The sequence below is a fragment of the Salmo salar genome, chromosome 11 (genome assembly GCF_965601325.2).
Source record: "Salmo salar chromosome 11, fSalSal1, whole genome shotgun sequence".
Classification (NCBI taxonomy): Eukaryota; Metazoa; Chordata; class Actinopteri; order Salmoniformes; family Salmonidae; genus Salmo; species Salmo salar.
In genome coordinates, this window is record NC_138301.1 from 23,468,586 (window position 1) to 23,487,500 (window position 18,915).

The 18,915-nt window shown below is 44.8% G+C and overlaps 1 protein-coding gene across 1 annotated transcript in view; it reads right to left on the minus strand.

The window, feature by feature from the left end:
* The window catches only part of LOC106562196 (genetic suppressor element 1), a 486,315-nt gene that overhangs the window by 124,813 nt on the left and 342,587 nt on the right, over positions 1–18,915 (minus strand). The window contains exon 4 of the mRNA XM_082957818.1: positions 2,644–2,852. Coding sequence (XP_082813944.1) covers positions 2,644–2,852 — 209 coding nt within the window. The remainder of the gene's footprint in view (positions 1–2,643; positions 2,853–18,915) is intronic.

Below are 18,915 nucleotides of genomic sequence, written 5' to 3' on the forward strand. Positions count from 1 at the left end.
TGTTGCAGAGTGTTGAGGAGTGCTGAGGAGTGTTGCAGAGGGAGTGTCGCATAGGGAGTGTTGAGGAGTGTAGCAGTGGGAGTGCTGATGAGTGTTGCATGAGGAGTGTTGCGGAGTGTTGAGGAGTGCTGAGGAGTGTTGCAGAGAGAGTGTTGAGGAGTGTTGCAGAGGGAGTGTTGAGGAGTGTTGCATGAGGAGTGTTACAGAGTGTTGAGGAGTGCTGAGGAGTGTTGAGGAGTGTTTTAGGAGTGCTGAGAAGTGTTGAGGAGTGTTGAGGAGTGTTGAGGAGTGTTGCATAGGGAGCTTTGAGGAGTGTTTTAGGAGTGTTGGGGCGTGTTGAGGAGTGTTGAGAAGTGTTGAAGAGTGCTGAGGAGTGTTGAGAAGTGTTGAGAAGTGTTGAGGAGTGTTGAGAAGTGTTGAGAAGTGTTGAGGAGTGTTGAGTGCTGAGGAATGTCACATAGGGAGTGTTGAGGAGTGTTGCAGAGTGTTGAGGAGTGTTGAGAAGTGTTGAGAAGTGTTCAGGAGTGTCGCATAGGGAGTGTTGAGAAGTGTTGAGAAGTGTTCAGGAGTGTCGCATAGGGAGTGTTGAGTAGTGTTGAGGAGTGCTGAGGAGTGTTGAGGCGTGTTGAGGATTGTTGAAGAGTGTTGAGGAGTGCTGAGGAGTGTTGAGGAGTGTTGAGGAGTGTTGAGGAGTGTTGAGGAGTGCTGAGGAGTGTTGAGGAGTGTTGAGGAGTGTTTTAAGTGTGTTGGGGCGTATTGAGGAGTGCTGTGCTGCTCCTCTGCCCTCCACCATTAGCCTCAGAGCTGTGATAAAAGGGCTTAGAGGGAAGCCTTAATCCATAATCCACTCCTTATCAAAGCTAGCAGCTACACACACACACACACTGGGTCAGTCAGTGCAAGAGGGAAGGGGGGCAGATGGGCAGGGGACACACTTGACTGTTGAGTCCCTGAGGGGTTGGAGGGGTGGGAGGCAAGGCTTGGACTGGGGGTTAGAACAAGGCTTGGACTGGGCTGGGACTGGGGGCTAGAACAAGGCTTGGACTGGGCTGGGACTGGGGGTAGAACAAGGCTTGGACTGGGCTGGGACTGGGGATTATAACAAGGCTTGGACTGGGCTGGGACTGGGGGTTATAACAAGGCTTGGACTGGGCTGGGACTGGGGATTAGAACAAGGCTTGGACTGGGCTGGGACTGGGGGTTAGAATGAGGCTTGGAATAGGCTGGGACTGGGGGTTAGAACAAGGCTTGGACTGGGCTGGGACTGGGGGTTAGAACAAGGCTTGGACTGGGCTGGGACTGGGGGTTAGAATGAGGCTGGAGCTGTGGTTATAAAGCTAGGGCTGAGGATAGGTCTGGGACTGGGGGTTAGAATGAGGCTGGAGCTGTGGTTATAAAGCTAGGGATGAGGATAGGTCTGGGACTGGGGGTTAGAATGAGGCTGGAGCTGTGGTTATAAAGCTAGGGATGAGGATAGGTCTGGGACTGGGGGTTAGAATGAGGCTGGAGCTGTGGTTATAAAGCTAGGGATGAGGATAGGTCTGGGACTGGGGGTTAGAATGAGGCTGGAGCTGTGGTTATAAAGCTAGGGATGAGGATAGGTCTGGGACTGGGGGTTAGAATGAGGCTGGAGCTGTGGTTATAAAGCTAGGGATGAGGATAGGTCTGGGACTGGGGGTTAGAATGAGGCTGGAGCTGTGGTTATAAAGCTAGGGATGAGGATAGGTCTGGGACTGGGGGTTAGAATGAGGCTGGAGCTGTGGTTATAAAGCTAGGGATGAGGATAGGTCTGGGACTGGGGGTTAGAATGAGGCTGGAGCTGTGGTTATAAAGCTAGGGATGAGGATAGGTCTGGGACTGGGGGTTAGAATGAGGCTGGAGCTGTGGTTATAAAGCTAGGGATGAGGATAGGTCTGGGACTGGGGGTTAGAATGAGGCTGGAGCTGTGGTTATAAAGCTAGGGATGAGGATAGGTCTGGGACTGGGGGTTAGAATGAGGCTGGAGCTGTGGTTATAAAGCTAGGGATGAGGATAGGTCTGGGACTGGGGCTTGAGGGGGCACAGATGTTGGCTGCCGTTAAGACTGTCACCTCGGTGGCCTGGTGGCAGCTGGCATTGTTTAATACACAGAGAAAGGAGGGTGAGGAGAAGGGGGAGGAGGGTGAGGAGAGGGGGAAGAGGCCTTCGCAGAGCCACCAGCTATGTCACATGTACATATGTCAGATACATTCTGCCACGCCATGGGTTACAGGCCAGCCTGGAAATCCGCTAATCCCTCGAGAGCCTGTGTGTGTGTGTGTGTGTGTGTGTGTGTGTGTGTGTGTGTGTGTGTGTGTGTGTGTGTGTGTGTGTGTGTGTGTGTGTGTGTGTGTGTGTGTGTGTGTGTGTGTGTGTGTGTGTGTGTGTGTGCAGGCAGCCTCTTTGTACTAGATCTCTTACCATGGACAGAGAGGTTGAAACATTGCTTTGACTGGGCTGAAATGGATGGATGAAAATATAGTGGTTGAAAACACAAGAGACGCAACAAGATGTGAAAAGAGAAAGACGACAGAGAGAGGAGGGGAGACAGACAGAGCAAGTACATCCAGTGTGTTTGTCTGTCTCTGTGTGTGTTTGTCTGTCTCTGTGTGTGTCTAGTCTCACCTGGCGTGCCTCGCTCCTCCAGAGGCCGTTGCTGGTCTTGGTGGGGGCGATGGTGACGACGGGCGGGGTGCTTGGCACACTGTGGCCCCCAGGTGGCACCAGGACAGGCCCTGGGCCCAGAGGGCCTCTCTTGGGTGTGCTCACCGGAGAACTGTGGTTGGTGGCTGGGGACGAGACTGGAGACGATTCACTACTGATGGACGAGCCAGCTATGGAGAGAGAAGAGAGGACATTATTACAGTAGCCTTGTTACTATACAGCCTTGTTACGCGACATGTTACTAGACAGAGCTGAACCACACAGTAACATTATTACTATACAGCCTTGTTACATGACATGTTACTAGACAGAGCTGAACCACACAGTAACATTATTACTATACAGCCTTGTTACGTGGACATGCTTACTAGACAGAGCCTGAACCACACAGTAACATTATTACTATACAGCCTTGTTACATGACATGTTACTAGACAGAGCTGAACCACACAGTAACATTATTACTATACAGCCTTGTTACATGACATGTTACTAGACAGAGCTGAACCACACAGTAACATTACTACTATACAGCCTTGTTACATGACATGTTACTAGACAGAGCTGAACCACACAGTAACATTACTACTATACAGCCTTGTTACATGACATGTTACTAGACAGAGCTGGGCATTGTTTAATGCGTTTCACAGGAAGAACATTCCAAGCATTTCAACGTAGGTAAGCAAGCGGGGGTTACAGGTGCCCTAAAGGGACAAAACTAGAATATCAATACACAACATATTCCTCCCCCTTTACTTTTGATGACTCATAAGGAAAAAGTAAATATTCACTGTTTTGCCTATTGTTTTCTTTTTAATATAAGTTATCTTAATGTAAATAAATGAACTTTTCAGAGTAACCTTTTCTAAACTAGGGATAGAGGGTAGACTGCCTCAGTCCCCAGACTTAACCCTGGGGTGTATTCTGCCCCAATGTCGGAGGTTAGTCTGATCTAAATAGTCAACCTGTCAGTGGGTCGTCTTTCTCTTGCAGGGTAATGACGACGTACAGGTGAGTCTACAGTCACATTGTCTCTGAGTCTGAGTGGTGATGGTGTATGCCCAGACTGGGGTGCAACAGTACCCTGAGTAGGCACTCTGGCTGGTTCAGGTGAGTCTGGAGCACTTTCCACATTTGTAGGTTGATGCAGTGGATGTTCAGGTGATGGCTCGTAGTCATGGTAGGTCTCCAGTAGCTGATCTTGGTTTGTCACTTGACATGAATCATCTCTGAGGTTGGTTCCTGGCAACAGTTGATCCACGTGTCTCCTCCAGATGATGTTTTCCGGTGTATGAACTGTGTAGGACACAGGCCCTGTTTGTGCAACCACTGTGGCTGGTATCCACTTTGGACCTTTGCAGTAGTTCCGAGCAAGAACTCTCTCTCCAGCTATGAAGTGTCTTTTGGGTTGCTCCGTCTCTCCACCTGTGCTCTCTGTTGTGTCTGCACAACCTGTTAAGTCTTTGGAGGTCTCAGGAGGTCGAGTCGCGTGCGAAGCTGTCTTTTCATCATGGCTGACGCGGGTGCTACTTTGGTAGTAGCGTGGGGAGTGTTTCTGTAGGTTAACAGGAAGGTGTTTAGGCGCCTATTGAGGGAGCCGTTCCCTTGTGATGATTTTAAAGCTTGCTTCATCGTTTGGCCAAACCGTTCAGCGAGGCCGTTCGTTGCAGGGTGATACAGCGCTGACTTGATGTGCTGAATTCCATTTGCTTCCATGAATGACCGGAACTCTTCCAATCTCTGTAGTGTAGCGTTCAGGTTTCTCAGGTGCTCCTGCTCGTCTTTGCCGGTGATGAGTAGATCATCGAGGTAACATTGGACCCCAGTGAGCCCGCTCAGTATCTGGTCCATAGCTCTCTGAAACAAGGCCGAAGCTGAGGTGATTCCAAAAGGAAGCCTCCGGTACCTGTACAGTCCTTTGTGAGTCACAATGGTCAACAGTTCTTGTGACTCTTGGTCCACATGCATCTCTAGATAGACTTATGTCAGGCCTATCTTAATGAATTTTTGTCCTCCAGCTAAACCAGAAAAGAGGTCGTCAATGAGGGGTAGTGGATATTTTTCAGCAGTCAAGACTGGGTTAACGGTGACTGAAATCACCACAGAGTCTGAGTGATCCATATTTTTTATGACTGGAACAATGGGTGTAGCCCATTCACTAACATTCACTGGATCCAATACTCTACCCTCGACTAGTCTGTTTAGGTCAATTTCAACTTTTGGTTTTATGGAGTATGGGACAGGTCTAGCTTTGAAGCATTTTGGCTTGCTGTCGGGTTTCACAGTTAAGGTCTCCTTTGAACACATCTGCGCGTTTCCTCAATATCCCTTGTAGGTTTGTGTCCTCTTTTGCAACCATGTGAATTTCCTGCCAGTTTAGTTTGATCTTTTCCAGCCATGTGCGTCCTAGCAATGCTGGATGGTTGCCTTTCACAATGTAGAGTGGTAGCTTTACCTTCTGTTTGTTGAGCTCCACTGTAACAATCACGCTTCCTCTCACAGGAACAATCTCACCGGTGTATGTTTTCAGCGTCATCTTTGTGGGCTGTAGTGTGAGGTGATGTAGTTTCTCCTTGTATACAGCCTCAGACAGCAAAGATATGGCTGCTCCAGTGTCCACTTGCATCCGTACTGCGTTTCCATCCAGTAGCGGTGTCACCCAGTAGCCGTATCCATTGTCTGAAATTGACATAACATGCAAAGATTCTTCCCCTTCAGACAGGGTATCACTTTGTTCATCCTCTGTGTGCTCCATTTTATGCACTTTCTTTTTGTACTTCCTGAAGTCATTTTCCTTTGTTCAGTACTTTTGTTTGGTTGTGTCTTTTTGTTTTTACATGCACGTTCGATGTGACCCTTTTTTCCACAACTTCTGCAGTCTAAGTCTTTGCACCAAAACTCCTCTGCTTGGTGACCTGGTTTCCCACAGCGATAGCATGGCTTGCCACCTTCTGCCTTGTTTTTTAACCCCGTAGACACCTTATGCACTTGGGTCGATGCACTTAGCTGTTGTGCGTCTTTATTTGTCATTTCCCTTGACGTACTCACTTCTATTGCTCTCCGCAATGTTAAGTTACTCTCAGTCAAAAGGTGTTTCTGAATTGCCTCGCTGCGCATGCCACACAGTAACCTATCACGTATAGGGTCACTCAATGATCGCCCAAATTCACAGTGTTCAGATAACTGTTTCAATACAGCCACAAACTGTGAGATTGATTCCCCCTCCTCTTGATTTCTCTTATGAAACCGGAATCTCTCTGCGATTATCAGTGGTTTGGGAGAATAATGTCCTTTTAACCTGTTAGGGCTAGGGGGCAGCATTTGCACGTCTGGATAAAAAAAATGTACCCGATTTAATCTGGTTACTAATCCTACCCAGTAACTAGAATATGCATATACTTATTATATATGGATAGAAAACACTCTAAAGTTTCTAAAACTGTTTGAATGGTGTCTGTGAGTATAACAGAACTCATTTGGCAGGCAAAACCCTGAGACATTTTCTGACAGGAAGTGGATACCTGATGTGTTGTATTACCTTTAAACCTATCCCATTGAAAAACACAGGGGCTGAGGAATATTTTGGCACTTCCTATTGCTTCCACTAGATGTCACCAGCCTTTACAAAGTGTTTTGAGTCTTCTGGAGGGAGATCTGACCGAACAAGAGCCATGGAACGATGATGTCCCATTAGACACCTGGCGCGCGAGTTCATGTTGGGTACCCTCGTTCCAATACGTTATAAAAGAGTATGCATTCGTCCACCTTGAATATTATTCATGTTCTGGTTAAAAAAGGCCCTAATGATTTATGCTATACAACGTTTGACATGTTTGAACGAACGTAAATATATTTTTTCCCCTCGTTCATGACGAGAAGTCCGGCTGGCTTAGATCATGTGCTAACAAGACGGAGATTTTTGGACATAAATGATGAGCTTTTTTGAACAAAACTACATTCGTTATGGACCTGTGATACCTGGAAGTGACATCTGATGAAGAGAATCAAAGGTAATGGATTATTTACATAGTATTTTCGATTTTAGATCTCCCCAACATGACGTCTAGTCTGTATCGCAACGCGTATTTTTCTGGGCGCAGTGCTCAGATTATTGCAAAGTGTGATTTCCCAGTAAGGTTATTTTTAAATCTGGCAAGTTGATTGCGTTCAAGAGATGTAAATCTATAATTCTTTAAATGACAATATAATATTTTACCAATGTTTTCTAATTTTAATTATTTAATTTGTGACGCTGACTTGACTGCCGGTTATTGGAGGGAAACGATTTCCTCAACATCAATGCCATAGTAAAACGCTGTTTTTGGATATAAATATGAACTTGATAGAACTAAAAATGCATGCATTGTCTAACATAATGTCCTAGGAGTGTCATCTGATGGAGATTGTAAAAGGTTAGTGCATCATTTTAGCTGGTTTTATGGTTTTGGTGACCCTGTCTTTGACTTGACAAAACATTACACACAACTCTTGTAAATGTACTGTCCTAACATACTCTAAATTTATGCTTTCGCCGTAAAACCTTTTTGAAATCGTAAAACGTGGTTAGATTAAGGAGATGTTTATCTTTCAAAGGGTGTAAAATAGTTGTATGTTTGAAAAATTTGAATTTTGACATTTATTTGGATTCAAATTTGCCGCTCTTGAAATGCACCTGCTGTTGATGGAGTGCACCACGGGTGGCACGCTAGCGTCCCACCTAGCCCATAGAGGTTAAGGTAGCCACAATTTCATCATATGATTTTCACCAGGTTTTTCAGGCGTCACTAGGCTGCGCAGTAGATTGAACGTTTTTCCTCCCATAACAGTCAAAAATGTTGGCACAACGACTTCTGCTTTAATTCCATTTGCCAACACAAAGTACTCAAAACGTTCTGTGTAAGAACTCCATTGTTCCACAGATTCATCAAATGTTCCTATATTTCCAACCAATGCAGACATTTTCGGTTTATTTTTCTTTCTCACACTTTTCAGACGGTCCCTTACTCCCAGACCCTTTTTTCTTCTTTTAACTCACTGCGGACTTCACTTTCTCCCACAGCGAAACTCTTCCCATCCCTCAAGGCTCTCATTTCTGTGACATCAAAAGCTAGCTAGCATCACTCGACTTGCTAGCTCCACGTTTTGTTTGCGTCTTTCTACAGTGGAAAAAAAAAAAACGAATTTAACTGACTTTCTGCCAAAGATAATGAGCACATATGTGAGAACGTTTCTTCCTCGTCGCCAGTTTTGTTGTATAGCACACTGATTTACTTATACAACTAATATAAGGACAGGACATGAGACGGGAGTAGAAATCAACATGGGCATTGTTTAACGCGTTTCACAGGAAGAACATTCCAAGTATTTCAACGTAGGCAAAGCAAGGGGGGGTTACAGGTGTCCTAAAGGGACAAAACTAGAATATCAATACAGAACAAAAAGGAACATAAAATTCGACATAATAATTAGGATCTGGCTAAAAATACTTGAATCAGTTATAGAACCCATTGCCCTTTATGGTTGTGAAGTCTGGGGTCCGCTCACCAACTAATAATAGACAAAATGTGACAAACACCAAATTGAGACTCTGCATGCAGAATTCTGCAAATATCCTCTGTGTACAACGTAAAACACCAAATAATGCATGCAGAGCAGAATTAGGCCGATACCCAGTAATTATCAAAATTCAGAATAGAGCCATTAAATTCTACAACCACCTAAAAGAAGCGATTCCCAATCCTTCCATAACAAAGCAATCACCTACAGAGAGATGAGTCTCCTATGCAAGCTGGTCCTGAGGCTCTGTTCACAAACACACCCCACAGAGCCCCATGGCAGCAACACAATTAGACTCAACCAAATCATGAGAAAACAAAAAGATAATTACGTGACACATTGGGAAGAATTTACAATAAAACAGAGCAAGCTAAAATGCTATTTGGCCCTAAACAGAGAGTACACAGTGGCAGAGTACCTGACCACTGTGACTGACCCAAACTTAAGGAAAGGTTTGACAATGTCCAGACTCAGTGAGCATAGCCTTGCTATTGAGAAAGGCCGCCGTAAGCAGACCCGGCTCTCAACAGAAGACAGGCTATGTGCACACTGCCCACACAATGAGGTGGAAACTGAGCTGCACTTCCTAACCTCCTGCCAAATGTATGACCATATTAGAGACACATATTTCCCTCAGATTACACAGACCCACAAAGACTTTGAAAACAAATCCAGTTTCTATTAGGTGAAATACCAGTGCGCTATCACAGCAGCAAGATTTGTGACCTGTTGCAAAGAGCAACCAGTGAAGAACAAACACCATTATAAATACAACCCATATTTATGTTTATTTTTTTCCCCTTTTGTACTTTAACTATTTGCACATCGCTACAACACTGTATATATACATAATATGACATTTGAAATGTCTTTATTCTTTTGGAACTTTTGTGAGTGTAACATTTACTGTTGATTTTTGATTGTTTATTTCACTTTTGTTTATTATCTATTTCACTTGCTTTGGCAATGTAAACATATGTTTCCCATGACAATAAAGCCCCTTAAATTAAAATTGAGAGAGATAAATAGAGAGGGAGAGAGATATAAAGATAGTGAAAGAGAGAGTTGAGAGAGAGAGAAAGCGAGTGAAATAAATAGAGAAAGAGAGAGATATACAGAGAGAGAGAGAGATATAAAGATAGTGAAAGAGAGGGTTGAGAGAGAGAAAGCGAGTGAGATAAATAGAGAAAGAGAGATATACATGGAGAGAGAGATATAAAGAGAGAGAGAGAGAAGTAGAAAGAGAAAGAGAGAAGTATAGAGAGGAATAGAGAGAAAGAGAGAGAGAGAAAGAGAGAGAGAGAAGTAGAGAGAGAAAGAGAAAGAGAAGTAGAGAGAAAGAGAGCGAGAGAAAGGGAGAGAGAGCGGATGTGTGTATATGTTTTGAAGTGTTTGTGCACACGTGTATGTAGTAGTGTGAGTGGTGTATGCAGTAGTGTGAGTGGTGTATGCAGTAGTGTGAGTGGTGTATGCAGTAGTGTGAGTGGTGTATGTAGTAGTGTGAGTGGTGTATGTAGTAGTGTGAGTGGTGTATGTAGTAGTGTGAGTGGTGTATGTAGTAGTGTGAGTGGTGTATGCAGTAGTGTGAGTGGTGAATGTAGTAGTGTGAGTGGTGAATGCAGTAGTGTGAGTGGTGTATGCAGTAGTGTGAGTGGTGTATGCAGTAGTGTGAGTGGTGTATGCAGTAGTGTGAGTGGTGTATGCAGTAGTGTGAGTGGTGTATGTAGTAGTGTGAGTGGTGTATGCAGTAGTGTGAGTGGTGTATGCAGTAGTGTGAGTGGTGTATGCAGTAGTGAGAGTGGTGTATGCAGTAGTGTGAGTGGTGTATGCAGTAGTGTGAGTGGTGTATGTAGTAGTGTGAGTGGTGTATGCAGTAGTGTGAGTGGTGTATGCAGTAGTGTGAGTGGTGTATGCAGTAGTGAGAGTGGTGTATGCAGTAGTGTGAGTGGTGTATGCAGTAGTGAGAGTGGTGTATGCAGTAGTGAGAGTGGTGTATGCAGTAGTGTGAGTGGTGTATGCAGTAGTGAGAGTGGTGTATGCAGTAGTGAGAGTGGTGTATGCAGTAGTGTGAGTGGTGTATGCAGTAGTGTGAGTGGTGTATGCAGTAGTGTGAGTGGTGTATGTAGTAGTGTGAGTGGTGTATGTAGTAGTGTGAGTGGTGTATGTAGTAGTGTGAGTGGTGTATGCAGTAGTGTGAGTGGTGTATGCAGTAGTGTGAGTGGTGTATGCAGTAGTGTGAGTGGTGTATGCAGTAGTGAGAGTGGTGTATGCAGTAGTGTGAGTGGTGTATGCAGTAGTGTGAGTGGTGTATGTAGTAGTGTGAGTGGTGTATGTAGTAGTGTGAGTGGTGTATGTAGTAGTGTGAGTGGTGTATGTTGTAGTGTGAGTGGTGTATGTAGTAGTGTGAGTGGTGTATGTAGTAGTGTGAGTGGTGTATGCAGTAGTGTGAGTGGTGAGTGGTGTATGCAGTAGTGTGAGTGGTGTATGTAGTAGTGTGAGTGGTGTATGCAGTAGTGTGAGTGGTGTATGCAGTAGTGTGAGTGGTGTATGTAGTAGTGTGAGTGGTGTATGCAGTAGTGTGAGTGGTGTATGTAGTAGTGTGAGTGGTGTATGCAGTAGTGTGAGTGGTGAGTGGTGTATGCAGTAGTGTGAGTGGTGTATGTAGTAGTGTGAGTGGTGTATGCAGTAGTGTGAGTGGTGTATGCAGTAGTGTGAGTGGTGTATGTAGTAGTGTGAGTGGTGTATGTAGTAGCGTGTGTGGCATGTGTAGTAGTGTGTGTGGTGAATGCAGTAGTGTGAGTGGTGTATGCAGTAGTGTGAGTGGTGTATGCAGTAGTGTGAGTGGTGTATGTAGTAGTGTGAGTGGTGTATGTAGTAGTGTGAGTGGTGAGTGGTGTATGCAGTAGTGTGAGTGGTGTATGTAGTAGTGTGAGTGGTGTATGTAGTAGTGTGAGTGGTGTATGCAGTAGTGTGAGTGGTGTATGCAGTAGTGTGAGTGGTGTATGCAGTAGTGTGAGTGGTGTATGTAGTAGTGTGAGTGGTGTATGTAGTAGCGTGTGTGGCGTGTGTAGTAGTGTGTGTGGTGTATGCAGTAGTGTGAGTGGTGTATGCAGTAGTGTGAGTGGTGTATGCAGTAGTGTGAGTGGTGTATGTAACACAGCAGCAGTAGCTTTAAACCTCAGGCCAGGTTCAGTTCTCTATCCTCTCCAATCTATCCACCTGACCCCACAGAGACAGCCTGAGGAGAGTGTGATAGGTCAGGATGTCTGGACGTGTGTGTGATATGTCTGGATTATCAAACACTCCTTATCATTCTAGCATTGTGACCAAGTTTAGTTACCCTAGCAACAGACATCACACTACAATAGGGTTTGATGGTTAGGTATGGTGGTGGTCTGGATATGACCCGGGTAGAAAGAATTAAGACACATACATGTTTATAAATCTAATCAATTACTAATGAGGCAAATATTGTAATTCCTTTTTAAAATGTGAATGAGGAAAAGCTTTGAAGGGCAATGGGTGTAATATGTGTAGACTACACAGCAGTTCTCTGTGGCTAGATAATACTAGAGAGAGAGAATGATAGAGAACAATAGAGAGGGAGAGAGACAGAGACAGAGAGACAGTTACATATAAATATATATATAGAGAGAGAGAATGATAGAGAGGGAAAGAGAAACAGAGAGACAGATATATATATAGAGAGAATGATAGAGAACAATAGAGAGGGAGAGAGAGAGACAGAGAGACAGTTATATATATATATAAACATATATATAGAGAGAATGATAGAGAACAATAGAGGGAGAGAGAGAGACAGAGAGACAGTTATATATATATATAAACATATATATAGAGAGAATGATAGAGAACAATAGAGGGAGAGAGAGAGACAGAGAGACAAATATACATATATTTATATATATATATATATATATATATATATATATATATATATATATAGAGAGAGAGAGAGAGAGAGAGAGAGACAGAGAGAGACAGAGAGAGAGAGAGAGAGAGAATGACAGAGAACAATAGAGAGAGGCGTGGACAGAGAGACAGATATATATACACTGCTCAAAAAAATAAAGGGAACACTTAAACAACACAATGTAACTCCAAGTCAATCACACTTCTGTGAAATCAAACTGTCCACTTAGGAAGCAACACTGATTGACAATACATTTCACATGCTGTTGTGCAAATGGAATAGACAACAGGTGGAAATTATAGGCAATTAGCAAGACACCCCCAATAAAGGACTGGTTCTGCAGGTGGTAACCACAGACCACTTCTCAGTTCCTATGCTTCCTGGCTGATGTTTTGGTCACTTTTGAATGCTGGCGGTGCTTTCACTCTAGTGGTAGCATGAGACGGAGTCTACAACCCACACAAGTGGCTCAGGTAGTGCAGCTCATCCAGGATGGCACATCAATGCGAGCTGTGGCAAGAAGGTTTGCTGTGTCTGTCAGCGTAGTGTCCAGAGCATGGAGGCGCTACCAGGAGACAGGCCAGTACATCAGGAGACGTGGAGGAGGCCGTAGGAGGGCAACAACCCAGCAGCAGGACCGCTACCTCCGCCTTTGTGCAAGGAGGAGCAGGAGGAGCACTGCCAGAGCCCTGCAAAATGACCTCCAGCAGGCCACAAATGTGCATGTGTCTGCTCAAACGGTCAGAAACTGACTCCATGAGGGTGGTATGAGGGCCCGACGTCCACAGGTGGGGGTTGTGCTTACAGCCCAACACCGTGCAGGACGTTTGGCATTTGCCAGAGAACACCAAGATTGGCAAATTCGCCACTGGCGCCCTGTGCTCTTCACAGATGAAAGCAGGTTCACACTGAGCACATGTGACAGACGTGACAGAGTCTGGAGACGCCGTGGAGAACGTTCTGCTGCCTGCAACATCCTCCAGCATGACCGGTTTGGCGGTGGGTCAGTCATGGTGTGGGGTGGCATTTCTTTGGGGGGCCGCACAGCCCTCCATGTGCTCGCCAGAGGTAGCCTGACTGCCATTAGGTACCGAGATGAGATCCTCAGACCCCTTGTGAGACCATATGCTGGTGCGGTTGGCCCTGGGTTCCTCCTAATGCAAGACAATGCTAGACCTCATGTGGCTGGAGTGTCAGCAGTTCCTGCAAGAGGAAGGCATTGATGCTATGGACTGGCCCGCCCGTTCCCCAGACCTGAAACCAATTGATCACATCTGGGACATCATGTCTCGCTCCATCCACCAACGCCACGTTGCACCACAGACTGTCCAGGAGTTGGCGGATGCTTTAGTCCAGGTCTGGGAGGAGATCCCTCAGGAGACCATCCGCCACCTCATCAGGAGCATGCCCAGGCATTGTAGGGAGGTCATACAGGCACGTGGAGGCCACACACACTACTGAGCCTCATTTTGACTTGTTTTAAGGACATTACATCAAAGTTGGATCAGCCTGTAGTGTGGTTTTCCACTTTAATTTTTAGTGTGACTCCAAATCCAGACCTCCATGGGTTGATAAATTGGATTTCCATTGATTATTTTTGTGTGATTTTGTTGTCAGCACATTCAACTATGTAAAGAAAAAAGTATTTAATACGATTATTTCATTCATTCAGATCTAGGATGTGTTGTTTAAGTGTTCCCTTTATTTTTTGGAGCAGTGTATATATATATAGAGAGAAAGAATGATAGAGAACAATAGAGAGGGAGAGAGAGGCAGAGAGACAGATATATATATATATATATATATATACATACACACATATACACACACAGAGAGAGAGAGGTAGAGAGAGACAGTCAGAGAGAGAGAGGTAGAGAGAGACAGAGACAGAGAGAGAGGTAGAGAGAGACAGTCAGAGAGAGAGAGGTAGAGAGAGACAGAGACAGAGAGAGAGGTAGAGAGAGACAGTCAGAGAGAGAGAGGTAGAGAGAGACCGAGACAGAGAGAGAGGTAGAGAGAGACAGTCAGAGAGAGACAGAGACAGAGAGAGAGGTAGAGAGAGACAGTAGACTATATGATTACAAACATTGACCCCTTCTCTCTCAGCTCATTCACTGTCAAACCACTAACACCTCTGTCTGATCACAGCCAAATAACGTTGTTCCTCAAAAGAACAGACATGGAAACAACCACACATTCACAGCCCAGTAAGCTGTACAACATCAGAAATTCATACAGATGGGCCCAAAACAGCACAGAAGAATACCAGAAAGCAACCTGTAACCAAAATATCCAAACACTCTTAGATAACTTTCTGGATACCACATTCACTCACAGTAAAGAAGGCATCAATCTAGCAGGAAAAAACATCAACTATATATATTTCTAAGTGACCCCAAACTTTTGAACAGTAGCGTATGTATGTATGTATGTATGTATGTATGTATGTATGTATGTATGTATACAGTTGAAGTCATAAGTTTACATACACCTGAGCCAAATACATTTAAACTCAGTTTTTCACAATCCCTGACATTTATTCCTAGTAACAATTCCCTGTCTTAAGTCAGTTAGGATCACCACTTTATTTTAAGAATCTGAAATGTCAGAATAATAGTAGAGAGAACTATTTATTTCAGCTTTTATTTTTTTCATCACATTCCCAGTGGGTCAGAAGTTTACATACACTCAATTAGTATTTGGTAGCATTGCCTTTAAATTGTTTAACTTGGGTCAAACGTTTCGGGAAGCCTTCCACAAGCTTCCCACAATAAGTTGGGTGAATTTTGGCCCATTCCTCCTGACAGAGCTGGTGTAACTGAGTCAGGTTTGTAGGCCTCCTTGCTCGCACACGCTTTTCAGTTCTGCCCACAAATGTTCTATAGGATTGAGGTCAGGGCTTTGTGATGGCCACTCCAATACCTTGACTTTGTTGTCCTCAAGCCATTTTGCCACAACTTTGGAAGTATGCTTGGGGTCATTGTCCATTTAAGAAGACACATTTGCGACCAAGTTTTAACTTTCTGACTGATGTCTTGAGATGTTGCTTCAATATATCCACATAATTTTCATCCCTCATGATGCCATCTATTTTGTGAAGTGCACCAGTTCCTCCTGCAGCAAAGCACTCCCACAACATGATGCTGCCACCCCCTTGCTTCACAGTTGGGATGGTGTTCTTCGGCTTGCTAGCCTCCCCTTTTAACTCCAAACATAACGATGGTCATTATGGCCAAACAGTTCTACTTTTGTTTCATCAGACCAGAGGACATTTCTCCAAAAAGTATGATCTTTGTCCCCATGTGCAGTTGCAAACCGTAGTCTGGCTTTTTTTATGGTGGTTTTGGAGCAGTGGCTTCTTCCTTGCTGAGCGGCCTTTCAGGTTATGTCAATATAAGACTCGTTTTACTGTGGATATAGATATTTTTGTACCTGTTTCCTCTAGCATCTTCACAAGGTCCTTTGCTGTTGTTCAGGAATTGATTTGCACTTTTCGCACCAAAGTACGTTCATCTCTAGGAGACATAACGCGTCTCCTTACTGAGCAGTATGACGGCTGCGTGCACTCATGGTGTTTATACTTGCGTACTATTGTTTGTACAGATGAACATGGTACCTTCAGGTGTTTGGAAATTGCTCCCAAGGATGATCAAGACTTGTGGAGGTCTACAATTTTTTCTGAGGTCTTGGCTGATTTCTTTTGATTTTCCCATGATGTCAAGTAAAGAGGCACTGAGTTTGAAGGTAGGCCTTGAAATACATCCACAGGTACACCTCCAATTTACTTTTATTATGTCAATTAGCCTATCAGAAGCTGCTAAAGCCATGACATCATTTTCTGGAATTTTCCAAGCTGTTTAAAGGCACAGTCAATTTAGTCTATGTAAACTTCTCACCCACTGGAATAGTGATACCGTGAATTTTAAGTGAAATAATCTGTCTGTAAACAATTGTTGGAAAAATTACTTGTGTCATGCACAAAGTAGATGTTCTGACTTGCCAAAACTATAGTTTGATCCCTCCTGTCTCAGCCTCCAGTATTTATGCTGAAGTAGTTTATGTGCCGGGGGGCTAGGGTCAGTCTGTTACATCTGGAGTATTTCTCTTGTCTTATCCGGTGTCCTGTGTGAATTTAAATATGCTCTCTCTAATTCTCTCTTTCTCTCTTTCTGTCTTTCTCTCGGAGGACCTGAACCCTAGGACCATGCCTCAGGACTACCTGGTATGATGACTCCTTGCTGTCCCCAGTCCACCTGGCCTTGCTGCTGCTCCAGTTTCAACTGTTCTGCCTGCGGCTATGGAACCCTGACCTGTTCACCGGACGTGCTTGTTGCACCCTCGACAACTACTATGATCATTATTATTTGACCATGCTGGTCATTTATGAACATTTTAACATCTTGACCATGTTCTGTTATAATATCCACCCTGCACAGCCAGAAGAGGACTGGCCACCCCTCATAGCCTGGTTCCTCTCTAGGTTTCTTCCTAGGTTTTTGGCCTTTCTAGGGAGTTTTTCCTAGGGAGTTTTTCCTAGCCACCGTGCTTCTTTCACATGCATTGCTTGCTGTTTGGGGTTTTAGGCTGGGTTTCTGTACAGCACTTTGAGATATCAGCTGATGTACGAAGGGCTATATAAATACATTTGATTTGAAATTTGATTTGATTTGAACAAGAAATTTGTGGAGGGGTTGAAAAATGAGTTTTAATGACTCCAACATAAGTGTATGTAAACTTCCAACTTCAACTGTATATATGAGAGAGAGAGAGGTGATGAGGTGAGAGAGGAGGAAGCGTATCTTGTCTGCACAGCAGCAATTAGTGGCCTAATCCTCCCCCCCTCACCTCAGAAAGCCATTACTCTCCCCTGGAAGACCAGGACAATCAATACCAGAGCACTCAGGCTGGCGAGCAGAGTGACACTTAATACAGCTCCACTATCACACCTCATATACTCACAGAAAGAGAGAGTGAAAGAGACTACCACCACGGGGGAGTGAAAGAGGGAAGGAGAGAGAGAGAGCGAGAGAGAGAGAAAGAGGGCAAGAGAAATAAGAATCGTTACAAGAGAGTGAATGAGAGAGAGATAAAAAGGGATAGAGCAGAAATGAATAATGATCACAGTAATCCAGACCTGCCAGAGCTTCAAGCAACAGACCTCTACTCCCCTGGTACCACTCCATCTCTCTCTCCTCCACCATCCCTTCCTCCCCCTCATTGTTCTCACTCCCGTTCCCTGTGTGTGTGTGTGTGTGTGTGTGTGTGTGTGTGTGTGTGTGTGTGTGTGTGTGTGTGTGTGTGTGTGTGTGTGTGTGGAGCTGTATGTACAGTGGGGGAGGCAGGACACACTGCATCACTGAGTGAAAGCTGGAGGATTTGCAGGTGAGGAGGAGGAGGAGGGGTTGGTGTTCCTCCTCTACAAGCCAACATCATAACCTCTGTATACCTCCACCGACACAGACCCCATCCCTCCTTCCCTCCCTCCTTCACTGGAAACCACCCACACAGCACCAGCTCCAGCCTGTTCTGTTTTTCACTCCCTCTCCTCCATCTCTCTTTCCCTCCCTCTTTCCACACACCCCTCCCTCCCCTCTCTGTTCAAACGGACTGCCTCCCAAGCAGAGATCTCTCAGGGAAGCCATCCATTTTTCATAAACACATTTTCAACAGTTAAGACAGTTAAGGAGAAAGGGAAGTAGCCCTGAACGCTTAACAGCCTGAGATGAGTGGTGTGTGTGTGTGTGTGTGTGTGTGTGTGTGTGTGTGTGTGTGTGTGTGTGTGTGTGTGTGTGTGTGTGTGTGTGGTGTGTGTGTGTGTGTGTGTGTGTGCGCTTAATCTTAGATTTCCAGCATCTACTAAAGTCTAAACTACCCTCTCTCCCTCGTTCTAGTAAATACAACCCCCCTCCAGTCTTTTCCTGTCACTCCCCCTTCCTCACTCCTCTTGTGGTGACAGTGTTAGTTGACAGGAAGTCAGTCCATCACTGAGCAGATGGGACAGAAATGATATGCAGGCCATCTGAGTGGCCCTAAACTAGTGTCATGCTGCAATATGCAGATCCAGCCTTCGTCTATTCACTGACGCGTCACCACACATGCTCACACTGAGGCTGAGAGGAGAGAAGGGAGTGTCCTGGTTTCAAACACAGCCCTGGGCATTATGGATGTATCTCCATAGTCTGAACATGCTTCCTTTCCCCTTTCTCCTGTCCTCCCCTTCTTCTGTATTGATCTAATCACAAAGGATAGGTGAAAGCAAAATGGTGGAAGCTTTCACCAGTCCAGTTCTTTCAGATCAGTCAGACATTAAAAGAAAGGGGGTGAGGAGATGAAGCCAGTCCACTCCTGGTACTGTTAGGACATACAGGAAGAACAACAGGCTAGTCCTCTGCCCTCTAATGGTGGATAAGAGACTGCAGGCCAAGCTGTGGCTCCACGCTCTGCTCCTACACTACAGAGAGACGGAGAGTGAGGAAGTCTGAGCGAGGGAGAGAAAGAGTGCTCTGTGTCTGTCCCTGCTTGTGTGTGTATGTACACTGCATTCAGAAAGTATTCAGACCCCTTGACTTTTTCCACATTTTTTATGTTTCCGCCTTATTCTAAAATGGATTAAATAAAAAATGTTTCCTCATCAATCTACACATAATACCCCATAATGACAAAGCAAAAACAGATTTTAAGAAATGTATTACCAGAAATACCTTATTTACATAAGTATTCAGACTCTTTGCTATGAGACT